Here is a 16057-nt window from a genome sequence, read left to right on the forward strand (position 1 = left end):
TGCAGTCCAATTCCTTCATCTTGGTGCCAACTAACCTTGCATCACTACAGCCGACCACCCCCTTCCCTGCTAGCGCCCATCACCAGTGCCACAACTGCTCCGTAACGACCCTTCCAACAACGCTGCCCCGGCTCGCCTCGGAAGCCCTCTCTCGCATCTTCCTGTCAGTGATTCTCCTTAAGGCCTCACGTCGAACACCTGCAACTCGTTTGCAGTCTCCCAATGGGGAGAGGGAGGGCCTGGATCTTGGGGTCGACCTTCGCGGAGGTATTTGTCGGAGAGGAACGGCGGCCAGCGGCGACGGAAAGGTATCTCCGACGGACAGGCTTGAGCGTGAGAAGAGAGGAGAGAGGAGAGAAAGAGAGGGCAGACAGGAAATGAGTTAAAGAGCAATTTTGGGTTTTGAACAAATATTTGTCACTGTGCTGCGTTGGAAATCTAAATGGGGGCTGAAACACATGTGGATGTTATATGTGGGGCTTTGTCACCCAAAAAATAATTAGGGGGGGCTGGTCACAACAGCTTTATTATTTTAGGGCCTTAAAACATTTTTTCCTAAAATTTATGACAAATGTAATAATACATGTTTATAGATTTTAGCTCAAAATGAATCAGACTTATTTTATAATACTAAGAAAAAAATAAACCAAAAAATAAAAAATAAATTTGATATTTAACTACGTGTATGCATTGCACGTGCACAAGAACTATAATAAATAAATAAACGCACAGGTGTCTCCAATCTCCGTCGAGCGAATCTCATCTCGAGCCGTTCATCCTCATCCTCTCTATCTTTACCTTCTCTCTCGCCCCTCTTCTAGGGTTTCCAGATCTCAGCCAGTTTCTTTTTCGATCTGCAGTCTTTTCTTCGATCGGATCTGAGATCTAATAAACTCATCACGATGTACGGATTCGAAGCGATGACGTTCAACATCCATGGCGGATACCTGGAGGCGATCGTTCGAGGGCACAGATCTGGACTTCTCACCGCTGCCGACTACAACAATCTTTGCCAGTGCGAAACCCTAGACGACATCAAGATGCACCTCTCTGCTACTGAGTACGGCCCTTACCTTCAGAATGGTGAGCAATCCAATCCAAAATCCCTCCGAAATTCTTGTTTACTTCCAAGATCAAGTGATTGTTTAGCTTGAAAGCTTGAGATCTGCTTGAACTGGAAATTTATGATATTTAATCAAATATCTTAATTGTTGTGTGGTACTTTCCTATTACTAAACCCTGTAGGGGCTTCTAGCAAAATCCATGTTAAAAATGTCCTCTGCATATGTTCTTTTGTTATTTTGTTTCGACCGTGAACGGAAATGTTGACTTATTGCAGAACCTTCTCCCTTGCATACGACGACTATTGTGGAGAAATGTACTCTGAAACTGGTTGATGAGTACAAGCATATGCTGTGCCAAGCCACAGAGCCGCTATCGACCTTTTTGGAATATATTACGTAGGTTTTGAAGTTTATATCTACGATTTATATCTCGCATTTTACTTGATTATCACATTTTAAAGATAGTTAACTAGTTAAGAAGGTGGTTCATACCTGGGGTTTTGGTTTTTTAACTGTTCTTCTTTGCAGCTACGGATACATGATCGATAATGTTGTCCTAATTGTAACTGGAACCTTGCATGAAAGGGATGTTCAAGAGCTACTTGAGAAATGCCATCCCCTGGGCATGTTTGATAGGTAGTTTATCATGTATCTTTTGGCATATTCTAACTATTATTTCCAGTGTTGTTCAGGAGAGTTTTAAGGTCTTACTTTTTTTTTCTCTTTTCAGTATTGCAACCCTTGCAGTTGCCCAAAACATGCGTGAGCTTTACAGGCTAGTACTTATTGATACACCATTGGCTCCATATTTCTCGGAGTGCATTACTTCAGAGGTACTGGCCAACTACTCGCCTTTTCTCTGCTACTTGCTACATGAATATTTCACTTGGTTTGCTGTAGCATTAGATATATTTTTTATTGATTAAAGGATGGGGATATACTTAATATTATTAAACAATAAAAAAAAACGTTTTGAAGACATGAAAAAAAATACTTGGAGGCTATTTTTATCATGGCATAACCATAGTGTAATGAGTCCCGTTCCTACCCGTTATGGCTAACTACTCGCCTTTTCATTGCTAACTTGGAGGCTATTTTTATCATGGCATGCCATAGTGTTTTAAACTTATTTGACTTTAAAAATACAATATTGGAATATAATCGTCTTAGTAAAGTCTCTTTTGTATGTCTGTTTATTTAATACTGTTGTACTTGGTGGTCTTTCTAGGATTTGGATGACATGAATATTGAAATTATGAGAAACACTCTCTACAAAGCCTATCTTGAGGACTTCTACAAATTCTGTCAGGTACGCTTAGTCCAATTGTTTGTACAAAATTAGAAATTACCATCAAACTTGTTAACTTGGTTTATGTGTGCTGTTGTAAACAGAAACTAGGTGGTGCTACTGCTGAGATCATGTCTGACCTCCTTGCGTTTGAAGCTGATAGAAGAGCTGTCAATATTACCATAAATAGGTGAGTTTTAATAGCTCGTGTTTAGATGTGGGATCATGTGTTAGCTATCTTCATATTGGTGATGAGTGAAGTTAATCTTGTAATTGTATATTATGAATCTGTTATCTCCTTCTATGTGCTAGTTAAAAATCTTATTAATCTTATTTTCTACATGTCTGCACATTTTCTGTTGATTGGTTAAAGTGGATGTAAAATTTTCATCTTTCTTAGGGTTTATTTTTTGCAGTATTGGCACAGAGTTGACTCGTGATGACCGACGAAAGCTGTATTCGAGTTTCGGTTTATTGTAAGCATTCAACAATCTTATAATCCTGATCAGGATAATTCTATTGTCAGTTCCTCTGATGGATGATCTGTTTTACAGGTATCCTTATGGCCATGAGGAACTTGCTATCTGCGAGGACATTGATCAGGTAAGCTTTCATTATGGGCATTTGAAGTTCACCCTGAAGGAAATATTAGCAGCTTGTCATTCATTTGGGTGATTGTTCTTTTTATCATAATTAGATTTAACATTTAGATGATTATTTCTGGAAGTTCCCTTGAAAATTTGCCGTGTATTGCTCTTGGCTAAATTTGCTTGCTACAAAATATTCTATTAAATGGTTTCCGTTTTAAGTTGAACTGACCATAGTTTCTTCACTGATATTTTGTGATAAGGGTAAATGTAGGCCTTGCAGTGGTTCCCATTTCATTCCTAAATGGAAATTGAGTGCATTCAGAATGAATAATCAAATGTATTACGTTGGAATGATTTTGCTTGTCTTTTTTGTTTATTATTATTATTATTATTATTATTTGTACTTTTGCCTCTTGTGGCTTTAGTGGCTGATGTCTTTGACACTTGTTGGTGGACTGATGCCAAAGCTGATAGTCATTTTCTTTTATGTGCTTGTGAGTCAGACGATCTTTTTCCTGTTATGTATATCCTTAAATCAAGGTTTTGGATGTAATTTTTTATGGTGTCTTCCATATAAATTCTTATGATCCCTATGACATTTTGTCGAATGCCACAAAATGCTGATTTTTTGTATTTGATGTTACCTAAGCCTAACGTGCCCTAGGCTGAGCGCATCCCCCTAGAGAAATGGGGTGGCGTGGTATTCCACGGGAGAGGTTAATGTCGTGGCACACAAATTGTGTGGTGGGCACATCAAAATCTGGCTACCTTTAGGCCGCTTTTCTGCAGCCTGCATAAGCTGCAGTCAAAGCGAGGGATTTGCCAACATCATCACGTTTATTGTAATTTCTTATGATCGCCTTGATGTTTTATCGAATATAAAAAAATATTATTTTTATGCATGATGTTACTTAAGCCTAACATGCCCAAGGCCGAGCGCTTCGCCCTAGAGAAATGGGGTGGCGTGGTATTCCACGGGGGAGGTTTATTTCGTGGCACACATTGTGTGATGGGCACATATCAAAGTTGGGCTACCTTAGGCCGCTGGGCTGCATTAGCTGCAGTCAAAGCGAGGGATTTGCCAACATTGTCACTTTTATCTCCCTTTTTACACAGTCATTCAGGAATTATTGTATAAAAAAGGAAAAAAAAGGAAAACTGTTAAGTAACAAATTATTGACTCAACAGTACAATATTATTTTTATGCTTGATGTTACTTAAGCCTAACATGCCCAAGGCCGAGCGCTTCGCCCTAGAGAAATGGGGTGGTGTGGTATTCCACGGGGGAGGTTTATTTCGTGGCACACATTGTGTGATGGGCACATATCAAAGTTGGGCTACCTTAGGCCGCTGGGCTGCATTAGCTGCAGTCAAAGCGAGGGATTTGCCAACATTGTCACTTTTATCTCCCTTTTTACACAGTCATTCAGGAATTATTGTATAAAAAAAGGAAAACTGTTAAAGTAACAAATTATTGACTCAACAGTACAACATTTTGTTAAACATCATATTGTTGTTAAGGTGTTTTTGATTAATGCAATGCATGGCCAGTTGATAATTGGAAAACTAATATGCCCAAGCTGCCCCCCCCTCCCCACCCCCAAAAAAAACCCAAAAAAAAAAAAGGAAAAGAGAAGAAAAAGAAAAAGAAAAAAAAGAAAAGAAATAGGGGGTATTTGACATGAGAGTTTTATGTCGTGGCACACAATTTTTGTGATTGGGGATGGAGTCAAGATCTAGTTTCTTTTACCATTTTTCTGCACAATCTGCAGTCTTGAAGGGGTTGCCACTTGCCAACACCGATTAAACTAAACTGTTTAGTAATTTTGAAAAATTATTTTTCATTTAGAAAATTCGTAGTTAACTGGGACTATATTTTATATGGTTCACTGAGGATTTAGTGGTTTACTTGGCTAATTCATTTTGGCCTGTTCCTGACTATCCAGGGGCTATTACTCAAAAATTTTAAAATTTTTATTTATTTATTTATTTTTGTAGGAGATGATCTTTCTGTTAAGAGTGTTCTATCTTTTTGGAATTTCTAATTATGTTAAACATTTTGTTAAATAAACAGTAGTTTAGGAGTTTTTGGTTCATCCAATGCATTACCAGTCGATGCATTTAATATGCCCAAGGCCGAGCGCTTCCCCCAAAAGAAATGGGGTGGCGTGGTATTCCACGGGAGAGGTTAATTCGTGGCACACAGATTGTGTGATGGGCATATATCAAAGTCTGGCTACCTTACTCCGCATTGCTGCATAAGATGCAGTTAAAGCGAGGGATTTGCCAACATTGTCACATTTGTTGTCCTTGTTATGCTAAATCATTCAGATAATACTTTAAAAGTATTATTTCTTTTTCACAAAGAAAACTGTTGAGTAATCAAGGGTATACTATATATCAAAGTCCGGCTACCTTACTCCGCATTGCTGCATAAGATGCAGTTAAAGCGAGGGATTTGCCAACATTGTCACATTTGTTGTCCTTGTTATGCTAAATCATTCAGATAATACTTTAAAAGTATTATTTCTTTTTCACAAAGAAAACTGTTGAGTAATCAAGGGTATACTATATTGTTGAATTAGCAGGATTCATGGTTAAACTTGTCTGGTTTAAGCTTGGCATGTTTTTGAGTTGTCAGTGGTTATTATTCCTGAGGAGCTCTATATAGAGTATTATCTTTTCCTTGAGTTGTTTTTTCTATCATGTGATATCTGAACATTTTGTTAAACATCGTCTTATTGTTAAAGAGTTTTAGATTTTGATCAATGCGATGTATGACCAGTTGATGCTTGGAGAACTAGTATGCCTGAGGTTCCCCTCTTAAAATATAGCCAGTATTTCACATGAGAGTTTAATGTTGTGGGCCTTGCGGCACAATGATTTTGTGATGGATATGTATCAATATCTGGTTACACCTTCTACATTTTACTGCATAAGTGCTGCAGTCTTGATGGGATTGCCATCGTTATTACTTTTATCTTCCTGGTTAAACTAAACCTTCAGTAGTTGTTTTGATAAAATTTTGAGACTATTTTATACGGTTTACCACAGATTTAGTGGGCTAACTCATTTTGACCTGTGCCTGAATATTTAGGGTTATTATTCCCCAAAGAAACCTATTTCTGCAGGGATATTCTTTCTATTTAGAGTTGATTACTATATATATATATATATATATATATATATAATATATATATATATATATATATATATATATATATATATATATATATATATATATATATGAGTGGGTAAAAAGTTTGGTGGACAAAGGCTTTGCTATCCACTTTAGTTGACATAAGCTCATCTCTCTTGCTCTATATATATATATATATGTGTGTGTGTGTGTGTGTGTGTAGAGAGAGAGATCCGATTTTATTGTTAGACATCTTGTTGAATGAACAATAGCGCAAGAGTTTTAGAATTCATGCGATGTATGATCAGTTTGTTCTTGCAAATTTAATATACCCAAGACCGAGTGCTTGCCCCAAAAGAAATGGGGTGGCGTGGTATTCTATGGGAAAGGTTAATGTCATGGCACACAAATTGTGTGATGCACATATATATCACTGTCCGTCTGCCTTTGCTGCATAAGCTGCACTCAGAGCGAGGGATTGACCAACACAATCACTTTTATCTACTGTTTAATTAGTTTTGCAAAAAATATTTTTACTGGAAATCATAAGTGGCTGTTGTATTATATAGTTGGCTTCTCAGGGGAGTTGGTGGGTAAACATGGCTGAATTATGATTGACTGTACCTAGATGTCTAGTGATTACTATTCTTTAGGAAAACTTTAAGGGGATTTCTTTTTATTAAGGGCTGTTTTATGTCTTTCTACCAGATTATTTTGTTCAACATATTGTTGAGTGCACAATAAATTAGTAGTTTTCAACTTATGTGATGCATGTGTGGTTGATGCTTGCTAATTTAGTTTGCCAAAAGTTTGGCACCTTCACCCTAAAGAAGTAAAGCGTGTTTTACATGGAAGAGATTAGTTGTGAAAGAAATTTTGGGATGGGTGCATACTATTATGTATCTTCCTTTGGCTGTTTTACTGCATCAGCTGCAGAGCTATGGTTTGCACAACACGTTGCTTAAATATTCATGTTTTCACCTAGGTGACTCCATCAGCTATTTAAAAACTAGTTGTCGTAGAAAAATACTTGTGTTTTATATTTTATGCTTGAATTGCCGAGTGATTATGTTGGTAGATGTTGACTGGTTTATTGTTATTGAGTTCTCGGTAGAAAAATGCTTGTGGGCTATAGTTTATGCTGTGGTTTCTTTCTATTGACATTATTGTTGCATGATTTTTGCAGGTTCGAGGTGTTATGGAGAAATATCCTCCATATCAGGCAATCTTTGCGAAACTGTCTTATGGTGAAAGTCAGATGCTGGACAAAGCATTCTATGAAGAGGAGGTGAAGAGGCTTTGTTTGGCTTTTGAACAGCAGGTACAGTTTGACTGACACACGATCAATTATTTACATCTTTACATGTTAAATGTGGATTGAGTTTGCTAACTATAATCTTTAGATGCATAATTTCTTTACTGAGATATGGCACCGAGGGACGGTTTTCTGGTTAGCAACTGCTTTAAAATTTTGTCAAATCTATTATGGGGTTTTGATCCATAGCTGACCCTATTTTAATTAGAAAAGGCTTGGAGGAGAATGATCTTATTTGCATGTGATAAAGTTTTACGATTAATCTGTGACTGCTTCACTCATGAAGTTGTTTCTCTCTGTTGATGTTTGATGGTTAAAGTAGCTCTCGCTCCAGTTGTCTAGAGTCCTCCAGAACCAAATTCTTTCTATTGTTTGACAAAAAGACAGTTTTTGATGGCTATTCCGCTTCTCTGTTTTTAGTATTGCGAGGGTTAACAAGTCATTACTGAATGTCTGCTACTGATTTTTTTAAATTTCTTTTTTTACTAGGCTTCATAGTTTAAGTTTCTTCTGTTCAGCTTTGATCATGTCGCTTTAGGAAATATCTTCTACTGATTTTTTTAAATTTCTTTTTTTACTAGGCTTCATAGTTTAAGTTTCTTCTGTTCAGCTTTGATCATATCGCTTTAGGAAATTCTGTTTCAGCTTTTGTTTATACTTATCGCATGTCTTTACATTTAGCTTCCTCAACTATTTAGTGATGTTTTTACTATGTCAACAATGATTTATTACATCCTATCCGCTTTCTTATATTTCATATTAATATTTGCTGCAGTTCCACTATGCTGTTTTCTTTGCGTATATGAGATTGAGGGAGCAAGAGATTAGGAACCTGATGTGGATATCAGAATGCGTGGCACAAAATCAGAAGTCGAGAGTCCACGACAGTGTTGTTTTCATCTTCTAAGTGTGCATCAGTTCTATCTCTACTCGGTTTAAAAATTTGGCCGTATTACTTTTACTGAATGGGCAAAGGAATAAAACATAAATATTTGTTTTCTGGTTAAGGAGGAAGCGGTGCATCTTGGGATCTCAGCTTCCACACAATAAGGTCATAGTGTATATTACATGCTCATGTTCCTCATGTCAATAATATTAGTACTAGTTTTATGTACCTCGAGATTCAGCTGGACTTGGAAAAAGGAAAAAAAAAGTATTATATGTGCGATGACAGGATCTGTATTATAAGACACCAGTTCCGTTTGCTGAACATAATTGAATGCTATTCTTTTTGACCTGAAATATATTCTATTTGTATTTATCAGCTTTTATTTTCAACTGAGGTTTCTCTTTTAAGTTTGGGAGTCAAATTTTCTTCCCCAGCGAAATGATAAGAAGATAAAACTATAAACAAAACTTTAAATTGTAAAAATCATAATTGTATAAGTCAATACAAAACATTCCTGAGCTTATACAATGTTAGTTTGTGCTTGTCCCGAAGAACGAGGGGAAATTTTTTTGAGGGATTTCCCCAACTGCTGTTTGCTTTTATCATCCCCCGACGAGGATCAAAGTTCAAAGTTTTGGGAACCTCGCCTGGTAGGAGTTCTTCTGATGGCGGAGATTTTGATACGGAACTTGAAAATCTTGATGGCTATTTATCTTAGAGGATTTTATGCTCCACGTACAGTTGTTTTGGGAACCTCGCCTGGTAGGAGTTCTTCTGACTAGGATTCCTTCTTAACTGAGGAAACCTTGGCCTCTAAATATGTAGAAACCCCATGAAAACCAGGCTGCTAGTAGCTCGTGAGAGAGAAGTTCTCTTCTATCCTTGGTTCCAATCAACTCTCCGTTTCACGAAAATCAAGGAGATGGAGTTGATGTAAGAAGAAGTTCTACCACGACGAAGAAGAGTCGAGGGCGGCGACAACACAATGGAGACAAGAGTCGAAGAAGAAGCACCTGCGTACTTAATAAATGCTCCGATCACTGATCAGAAGGAGAAGGAGAAAAGGAAGAGAGAGGTTCAGTTGATAAAAGGGTTATCATCTCCTTCAGGTCGACAACAACGAGAAGAAGAAAATCATCCTTTAAGGCCACATTGTTATATTTCGATGACCGACGATGATAAAGAGGCGGAGGAGGACGAGGAGAGGAGAAAGATTCGGTTGACGGAATCATCATCGTCATCTCCTTCTTCACAAAATCAACAACACGAGAAACATCCGGTAGTCAAGACGGGGCTATGGAGACAGGTAGCGGCTCAAAGAGGTCTATCGGAGCCAAAGTTTTGTCTGAAGAAAAGGGTGACTGTAACAGACGCAAAGAAAAACCAGAACAGGTTAGAGATCGGCAAAGACGACTTTGATCGGTCGATGCCGCTGCTGAAGCTTGCAATACGATCACATTCGAAGGCTTCGCAGGACGTGACGGTGATGGATAAGAGGGGGAGAGAGTACAATGTTTTCTTCAAGTTCATCGACAGTAATTGTAGGTATCGGTTCAACGGCAGTGACTGGGGTAGGTTCATGAAGAACAATGCGTTGCAGGCTGGGCAAACGTTGAGGATCTACGGATTGGGTGATGGTGAAGGAGGAGACTACGGCTTTGCTTTCATTAATACTCAAGAGTAAATCAAATCAAATAGGGGGTGATGAAGGAGGGGCTGTCCTCGGCTTTTAAGCGGCTTTGTCTCGCGTTTGTGTGGGCCGGAGGACAGAGCGATCTGCAGTTGATGTCGCTTTGATAATTTTAATCTGCTTGTCGTGGATTGCTGTTGTCGTCGTTCTCTTGAGATATTGTGGATAGTTAATTAGTTGAGGGAAACGTGCGATTAGAGGGGTGTTAACGCGAAGATTTTTGTCGGACTGAGGGTCTCAGTGATTTCAGGACTTTCAACTTGGATTATTAAGACTTCGTGGTGTTTTCGTTATTGTGTTTTTCCTTAAGTGTTTTTAAAACACGTTTTTGTTCAATATTAGTTTGACCTATTACAACATTAGTATTAAACATATTATTAATATGTTATACATAATTATAATAAAATATATTATAAATAAAATATTATAATATTTAGTTTATATTATTATATTATTATAAATATTAAATATAATATAATATAATATTATATAATACTTTATAATATTATATTATACTTTAATGAGTTATATTATATTATATTATAATTATATTATATTATTTTTAAAAAATTACATATTTAATTATTTTGGTATATCAATTTGTTATTGTTGTATATTATATATAATATTTTTAAAATATTATTTATTAATATATAATATTTTTAAAATAATTTTATTATTATTATATAATATTAAACTATTATTAATATAATAGTATACTATTATTAATATAATATAATATTTATTAAATAATGTTAATATTATGTTATTACTACTACATTATTAATAAGTTCATATATTTACAAATATTTTAATATATATAATATATTTAGTTTAGAGCTTATTAATAATACTTTAATAATTTATGGATATAATCAATATTATTGATATTATGACATATTATTTTTACATTAAAATTTGTTAGGAATAATTATTTTAGTATTCAAAATTATTTTGCTTTATAATATAAAAAATATTTAGTGTATAATATATTAATAATTTTATATTGTACTTTAATGAATTATATATTTTATAATTATTATTATTTATAATTATTACATATTATTTTTAAAATAAGATATTAATTATTTGGTATATCAATTTGTTATTGTTATATATTATTAATATTTTTTAAAATAATATTATTTAATTATAAATATAATATTATACAATAATTAAAATAATATTATACTATTATATAATATAATATTATTAATAATGTTAATATTATTATTCATATTATATTATTATAAATTATATATTATAAATATTTTAATATTATATAATATTATAGTTCTAATATTTTAGAGTTTATTAATAATACTTTAAAATTTATGGTATAAATTAATATTATTATATTATGAATATATAATTTTATATTATTATATTATTGTATAAGATATTTTAATTATTATATATTTATATTATTTAATAATGTATTAATATATTAGATTAACTATAATATACTATAGTATAATATAATAAATATATTGATAATAACTATATATTAATTACATTTAATATATTATGTTAGATATTATATTAACACCTTCTCAAACTCAAAACTAAAACACCAAACTTAAAATATCTAAAAGGAGTTTTGCAACAAGTGTTGTGTTTTGGTTTGAGGATGATTTAGCTTAAAAAACATTATGGTATTCAAACACATGGTGTTTTTTTTTTGTTGGCAAAAAACACCATGAAATCAAGTAAAACACCATGATATTCAAACGGAGCCAAGTTATGGGGGATTATGTATAAATGGGTAAAATTTTACTGTTGTCAGGCAGTTATTTTTTAGAGAAAATATTTTTTTATTTATTGTGAAAAGGAGGAAAAGGAAAACTTTTGATAAGCTGTCTGGCCTTTTTTCTCCTCCAGATAGTTCAGCTTCATACATGTGGCTATATATGTAATCTTTTGTTATCTATGTACATGCACTTTGAGCTTTACTTTTGTTACTTATAAAAAGAACTACATATAAATAAATAAATAAATAAAATCGTCAGCAGAGTCCAACCGTATGAGTCTCCACAAATTCCAGTGCTTGGCATAACCGTGCAACTACTAAATTGTTTCCATACGAGTCCAAAGTCTAGGATCTTCCCGGTTCTTCCACGAATAGTCGGAGAACTCATAGCCCCGTCGAGGGGCTTGCGCACGAGCAATGCTTTCAAACCCCTCTAATAGACATGGTGTTGAAAAGTAACAGCCACCATGTTAACGGCAACCTTCCACCAGCCACAGTAATTATCGACCATAGACTCACAAACAGTAATTATCGAACATAGACTCACAAGCTGTTACTGTAGCAACACTGTAGCAACAGTACACACCTACCATAAAATCACCTCTGTATAGTCCTCCCTAGCCTTAATTTGAGATCATCTCGTTAGCAAGCAGGAGAAAGAGTGCTTCTCATTATAAAGAGAGATTGTAACTCCTAAAATTTTTTCATAGTGCATTCTTCTATTCTTGCCCGTGGTTTTTAGCCCAAATTCATTTAGGGGGTTTTCACGTAAAAATCTATGTTCAATTTTATTATTTTCACACTAATATTCGTTGTGACCCTGCTCTATCGGGCCCTATTTTTTCCAATAAGTGGTATCAGAGTCTGGCTTAGGGTGCGTGTATCTGCTTATTATATGCTTTGTGGCTGCCATCAAAAGTAGATCCCCACATAAAAAAATAAGCTAGATTATCAGTTACCATTTGAGTGCATTGGGCACTGTTTACGATTATGATACTATTTATAAGTACAGCACTGTTTACGATTATGATACTATTTATAAGTACACTTACTATTTATGAGTATGGTTACTGTTCGCAAGTACGGTTACTGTTTACGTGGAATAATAGAAGTTACCGTTCGTGATAGAAGCAATTACGGCGAAGTTCGAGATTGAGAAATTCAACGAGAGTAATTTCTCACTGCAGAAGTTGAAGATAAAGGCTATTTGAAAAAAGATAACTATATAGCGGCCATCTGTGGAAGGCTGAAAGATATCACATATGACAACAAGTGGAGCGAGATGAATGGAAATGCTACTGTAAATCTCTATCTAGCATCAGGAGATGGGGTGCTATCAAGCATAGAGGAGGAAAAACAACAAATGAGATCTAGGATACTCTAACAAAGTTATATGAGGCCAAATTCTTGCATAACAAAATCTTCTTAAAAAAGAGACTTCACACTCTAAGAATGACGGAATCTACATCGATGATCGATCACATCAACACCTTAAACATATTATTCTCTCAACTCACAACGTTGGGGCATATAATCAGTGTAAATGAACGTGTAGAACTTCTACTTTAAAGTCTATTTGACTCATATGATCAACTCATCATCAATCTAATAAATAACGTCATTACAGACTATTTAGTCTTTGACGATATTGTAGCTGTCGTTCTAGAGGAAGAAAATCAGCACAAGAATAAGGAAGACATGTATGCAAGTTTGCAATAAGCGGAGGCCTTCTAAGTGACAAGAGGAAGATCAACAAAATGTGGCCCTAGTGGGAGTCATACCCATTGTAGATCAAAATTAAGAAGTAAGAAAATATCAAATACTACAACTGTGGTAAAAGGGGGCATGTGAAATCGGAGTGTTGGCACACTAAGAAGAGTGGTGATAAAAAGTCTTCATAGCTCTCGACATCTAAATAATACGTCGTAAGCACATCAAATGATGATGAAATTTTATACAATGGAGCAATAACTGTTGATAAAGTTAGAAAGATGTTTGCTGATGTATGGCTTCTAAATTTAGCAGCCTTCTAGCACATGACCTTCTGGAGAGAATGGTTCCACAAATATGAGCCTGTCTCAGGAGGATCTGTATTTATGGGTAATGATCACGTCTTAAAAATTTCTGGTAATGGTACTATTAAAATCAAAATATTTGATGGTACGATACGCACGATTCAAGATGTACGACACATGAAAGGCTTAAAGAAGAATCTATTGTCTTTAAGACAATTAGATGCGCTTTGATGCAAGACTCATATAGAAAATATGATCATGAAAATTGTTAGAGGAGCGTTTGTTGAAATAAAAGGAGAAAAGATAGCTATAAATCTATTCATACTTAAGGGAAAAACCCTATAGGAAGTTGATTCATGTGTGACATTAACTAGCCATGGAGAAGAACAAATTATGATGTGGCACCATAAACTATGCCACATGTCAGAAAGATACTTGAAGATTCTCCCTGATCAGAAGATGCTTCCTGGGCTCAAATCAGTAGCTCTTCTCTTCTGTGAGTATTGTGTTACAAGTAAATAATATCGGCTGAAGTTTAACACATTGAGTTCTAGAAGCAAGACTATTCTAAAATTGGTCCATTCTGATGTATGACAAGCATCGGTTAAATTCATAGGAGGAGCAAAGTACTTTGTATCCTTTATTGATAATTACTCCAGGAGATGTTGGGTGTACCTATCAAGAAGAAGGCAGATGTGTTCATCGTCTTTAAAGCTTACAAAGCACGAGTTGAGCTTGAATATAGAAAGAAGATTAAGTACTTGAGGTCAGATAATGGAGGAAAAAACATAGACGGTGAATTTTTTGCATTCTACAAGCAAGAAAATATCAAAAGATAATTCAGTACTGCATATACTCAACCAAAAGGAGTACCCGAGCAGATGAATGGAACTTTGTTTGAAAAAATGAGAGCGATGTTGGTAATTGTAGATCTAGATAATTTTTTTTAGACAGAGGTAGTAAAACCCGTGTGTTATGTGGTGAATCGATTTCCATCAACTGCAATAGAATTAAAGACACCAATGGAGATGTGAACTATCAAGCCAGTTGATTATTCAAACCTCCATATATTGGAAAATCCAGTATATATAATATACTAAATCCAAGAAATTACAAAGATAGATTCAAATTTCAGAAAATACATATCCTTCAGGTATACTGACAGAGTAAAGGGGTATCGTTTATGGGATCCCACTACCCGCAAGGTTATTGTTAGCAGAGATGTTATCTTCATAGAGAACCAACTATAAGGAGAAGAGAAAGAAAGCAGTTCAAAGAAGGACTTAGAGACTGTAACTGTTTAGCTAGAAAATGATCCAAATTCTTTTGAAGTAACACCAGAATATGATGTATAAGAATTAGACGAGTCCGAGGCCCCAGAAGTTTGAAGGTAAACTCGTGAGAAAAGACCACCGACTTGGCACTCAGAATATATTACAGAGAGTAATGATGCATACTATCTTCTAACATAGTGTAAAACCCCAGAATTTTTTTATAAATTCATTTGATGATTTATTTAATATTTTATGAGTTTTATGATGTGTGCTTATTATTCTATGACAAATAGAATTAGTTAGAATTTATTTGGAGTTTGTTTGTAGCTCGGGTTACGGTACATCGAGCCTGCCGTCGTACAACAGTTTGAGCTATTTTTAGTGATCGAATAGGTCTCTAGATGGTTCCATCGGTCTTAGAATGTGGTCTTTGTGCTACGAGCCTAATTTGATTTAATTTGGACTTCGTTTGTAGTTTCGGTCTCGGTGTCGCGAGACAGTTCGAAACCTGTAGTTTTTTATTTTTAATATTTTATCTGTAACTCGGATGGATGCTCAGTCAGTATCATATTTCTTAGAACATCGAGACCATATTGGGGGTAAATCTATAATTTATTCTGGCATAAAAAAAATCAGCTGAACTTCGAGCTGGTAAAACGTATATATATATTTATCTGCTTTGACTTAAGTTGTTATCTATTATAGAGAGTTGACTTGGTAAACTTTTGCCATAAGCCTTTGGATGAGGGTTTGGGTGATAGATATTAGATCTAGACCCTTGATTTCTTTTTAAGAGGATGAGAGTGTATATTTTTATATATATACTATAATTTATTCTGGCATAAAAAAAATCAGCTGAACTTCGAGCTGGTAAAACGTATATATATATTTATCTGCTTTGACTTAAGTTGTTATCTATTATAGAGAGTTGACTTGGTAAACTTTTGCCATAAGCCTTTGGATGAGGGTTTGGGTGATAGATATTAGATCTAGACCCTTGATTTCTTTTTAAGAGGATGAGAGTGTATATTTTTATATATATA

At 34.9% G+C, this 16057-nt stretch overlaps 1 protein-coding gene across 1 annotated transcript; it reads left to right on the forward strand.

The window, feature by feature from the left end:
• LOC109827636 (V-type proton ATPase subunit d2) lies at nt 743-8640 on the forward strand. Its single transcript, XM_020394652.1, has 10 exons — nt 743-1083; nt 1340-1460; nt 1593-1700; nt 1795-1897; nt 2293-2373; nt 2457-2542; nt 2769-2828; nt 2907-2955; nt 7268-7402; nt 8172-8640. Exons 1-10 carry the CDS (start codon nt 903-905, stop codon nt 8301-8303), a joined length of 1056 nt encoding a protein of 351 aa, XP_020250241.1. The 5' UTR covers nt 743-902; the 3' UTR covers nt 8304-8640.

This window comes from Asparagus officinalis, chromosome 1 (assembly GCF_001876935.1).
Source record: "Asparagus officinalis chromosome 1, Aspof.V1, whole genome shotgun sequence".
In the NCBI taxonomy this organism is placed as follows: domain Eukaryota; kingdom Viridiplantae; phylum Streptophyta; class Magnoliopsida; order Asparagales; family Asparagaceae; genus Asparagus; species Asparagus officinalis.

Bases quoted from the DNA above. Each gene is read 5' to 3' on its own strand.
- LOC109827636 (XM_020394652.1), top strand. From the start codon at position 903: ATGTACGGATTCGAAGCGATGACGTTCAACATCCATGGCGGATACCTG. The intron at 1,461-1,592 runs GTAGGTTTTGAA...TCTTCTTTGCAG, and splicing joins ACCTTTTTGGAATATATTAC to CTACGGATACATGATCGATA. The intron at 2,374-2,456 runs GTACGCTTAGTC...TGTTGTAAACAG, and splicing joins ACTTCTACAAATTCTGTCAG to AAACTAGGTGGTGCTACTGC.